The sequence below is a fragment of the Corvus brachyrhynchos genome, unplaced genomic scaffold (assembly GCF_000691975.1).
Source record: "Corvus brachyrhynchos isolate BGI_N302 unplaced genomic scaffold, ASM69197v1 scaffold114, whole genome shotgun sequence".
NCBI classification, from domain to species: domain Eukaryota; kingdom Metazoa; phylum Chordata; class Aves; order Passeriformes; family Corvidae; genus Corvus; species Corvus brachyrhynchos.
The window spans coordinates 4,336,548-4,338,675 of NW_008238337.1; the positions used below are offsets into that span (position 1 = coordinate 4,336,548).

At 53.0% G+C, this 2,128-nt stretch overlaps 1 protein-coding gene across 1 annotated transcript; it reads right to left on the bottom strand.

Moving 5' to 3' along the window:
* Positions 1-283: 283 nt before the first annotated feature.
* ALKBH2 (alkB homolog 2, alpha-ketoglutarate dependent dioxygenase) lies at positions 284-2,118 on the bottom strand. The gene is made up of 3 exons (XM_008634194.2): positions 2,084-2,118; positions 1,214-1,412; positions 284-1,036 (listed from the first exon to the last, which is right to left on the bottom strand). Exons 2-3 carry the CDS (start codon positions 1,381-1,383, stop codon positions 583-585), a joined length of 624 nt encoding a protein of 207 aa, XP_008632416.2. The 5' UTR covers positions 1,384-1,412; positions 2,084-2,118; the 3' UTR covers positions 284-582.
* Positions 2,119-2,128: the final 10 nt, after the last annotated feature.

The window sequence follows — 2,128 nt, forward strand, 5'->3', positions numbered from 1 at the left end:
AGTCAGGATGGGATCCCTAGGGATAATTATTGAGGAAAATGCACTCTCAGAGTGACAGCCTTCCAGTGGAAATGGGACAACCCAGTTCTCCCCCACAAGGGCATTTTTTGCTGCCTGGTTTTTGTACAAAGGACCTGAGGAAGGAAAAATCTTGTGCTTCCTCCTGCAAGAACAGCCTCCCCTAAGAGCAGAGGAGTATCAAGCAGAGAGGAATCACAGTGACTCAAACACTCATCCAGCCACGCTGCACTCCCTGTCCTCACACCTCAGCACTCCCCTTCTCCATGTCAGGCTCATTAGTGCTTTATTTCAATTAAAACCCAAGCAAACCAGAGCTCATTGACAGAAAGTGCCACCTGTAGAGTATCAGCTTTAAATGGTCACAGCTTGTGGCTCACAGTGTTTATAAACTGCTGCCTCCAGCCTGTGGAGGATTTTCATCTTCTTGGAACATTGCTTAGATTAAGATCAGCTGAGAACAAACTTCCTCCCGAGCAAAACAAGGGTAGCAATGACCAAAACCAGGGATCAGCAGGACCAGAGCAACATTTCCTGGTGTAAAAAACCTTCTTGCCTTTGAGATCAGTGGTCACAAGCTTTAGCAGCAAAGTTACCAAACCTCTCCTGTCCGTTTGCTCCTCCAGTCCCTTGGCTCAACACAGGGGAATCCACATTTCCAGCAGGAACTAAAGCTTCACTTTTCAAAGGCCCTGACTGATGAACACTTCCCTGCTTGACCCGGGGCAGGACTTTCCTGAAGGTGAGGTTGACCCTGGGGGCCAGCACCCTCCTGCGTGGGGGCAGGCTGTGGTACCAGTGCAGGTTGGTGGGGTGCTTCATGAGGAGCAGGCTGCCGTGGGCCAGCTGCAGGGTGATCCTCCCTGTGCCCGCCATTCCTCCCTTCCCGCGGTGATCCCGGTGCCGGAACACGAAATCCCGGCAGGCTCCGAAGGACACGGAGGCGATGGGGCTGCGGGGAACCAGCTCCTTCTCGTCATCCCGGTGCTCCCCGATGTGGTCCAGGCCGTCTTTGTACCTGTGCACACAACTCTGTTAATTACTGCCGTTAATTACTTACCAATAATAGAATATAACGAGTTATTTACTAATTAAATGAAATCAACTCCTCAGCAATTGGCCAAATGCTGCAGAAGCTTTTGTTTTGTTTCGGTTGGAGGATAAGGTGCTTGGTGCAACTGGAAAGGGGCTGTACCTGTTGATGAGGACGAAGTTAAAGGTGTGCCCTGTTTCCGAGGTGACGCGCTCCCTGATCCGGGTCAGCACTGGGATCCATGGCTTAGGGTGGAATGTGACCCCTGAGTAAGTGTAGGACAAGCCAGGGTCTCCGTAGGTGACCTTCTTCCTGGGAATCTTGTGCCACATGCCAAATATGTGCAGCTTTGTCAAGTCATCTGTTTAAACAGGACAGGGGAAGGATCAAACCTGGCTCTCTATTGTCTCTGCACAGCCCAACATTCTCCTGGATCTGCAGCTTCTGGGAATCTCCAGACAACAGGAATGGGGGTGCTCATGTCAACCCAAAAGCTGGCATCCCCACTGCCGGTGTTTCTGTCCCAGCAAAGCTGGACACTGCCTTGTTATCCCCCTCGAATGGGGTGAACAGGACCAGCACCCGCACCACATTCCTCATTTCTGCATCTCCAACAAATTCCAGTCACCACTCCGGGATTATCTCTTGACAAACACTTCCAGCTGAGCAAAACCAACCCTGCAGGGCCAGACCTGTGTTCTTGGCTTCTCAGTGCAACATTATGCAAACAGCAGGTGGCTGCAGAAACCTCCCGGTGCCTGGCCCAGTTGTGCCCGGGCCCTGGGAATTGCTTGGGACTCACCTGGGTGGGCTGGGCAGGGAAATGCTTCACTGGGAAGGGGTAAGGGGGATATGGAGGGGAATAGAGCTGGACACAGAAAGGTTGAGGTTGGAAGGGACCAGAGGGGGTCATCCAGGCCACCCCTCCTGCCCAAGCCCAGTCTCCAAGAGCATTGTCCAGGCCCTTTGGGAGGCCTCCGGAGCCTCCCTGGACAGCCCGTGCTCCGGCACCCTCACAGGGCAGGAATATACCTTCGAAATACTCCACCTCCTTCTCCAGCTCCTGGAAGATCTGGT

What these genes read in the sequence shown, in the direction of transcription:
- ALKBH2 (XM_008634194.2), bottom strand. Translation starts at nt 1,383, where the DNA reads ATGTGGCACAAGATTCCCAGGAAGAAGGTCACCTACGGAGACCCTGGC. An exon ending in AACTTCGTCCTCATCAACAG is followed by an intron (nt 1,037 to 1,213) that starts GTACAGCCCCTT and finishes TTGTGTGCACAG; the next exon opens with GTACAAAGACGGCCTGGACC.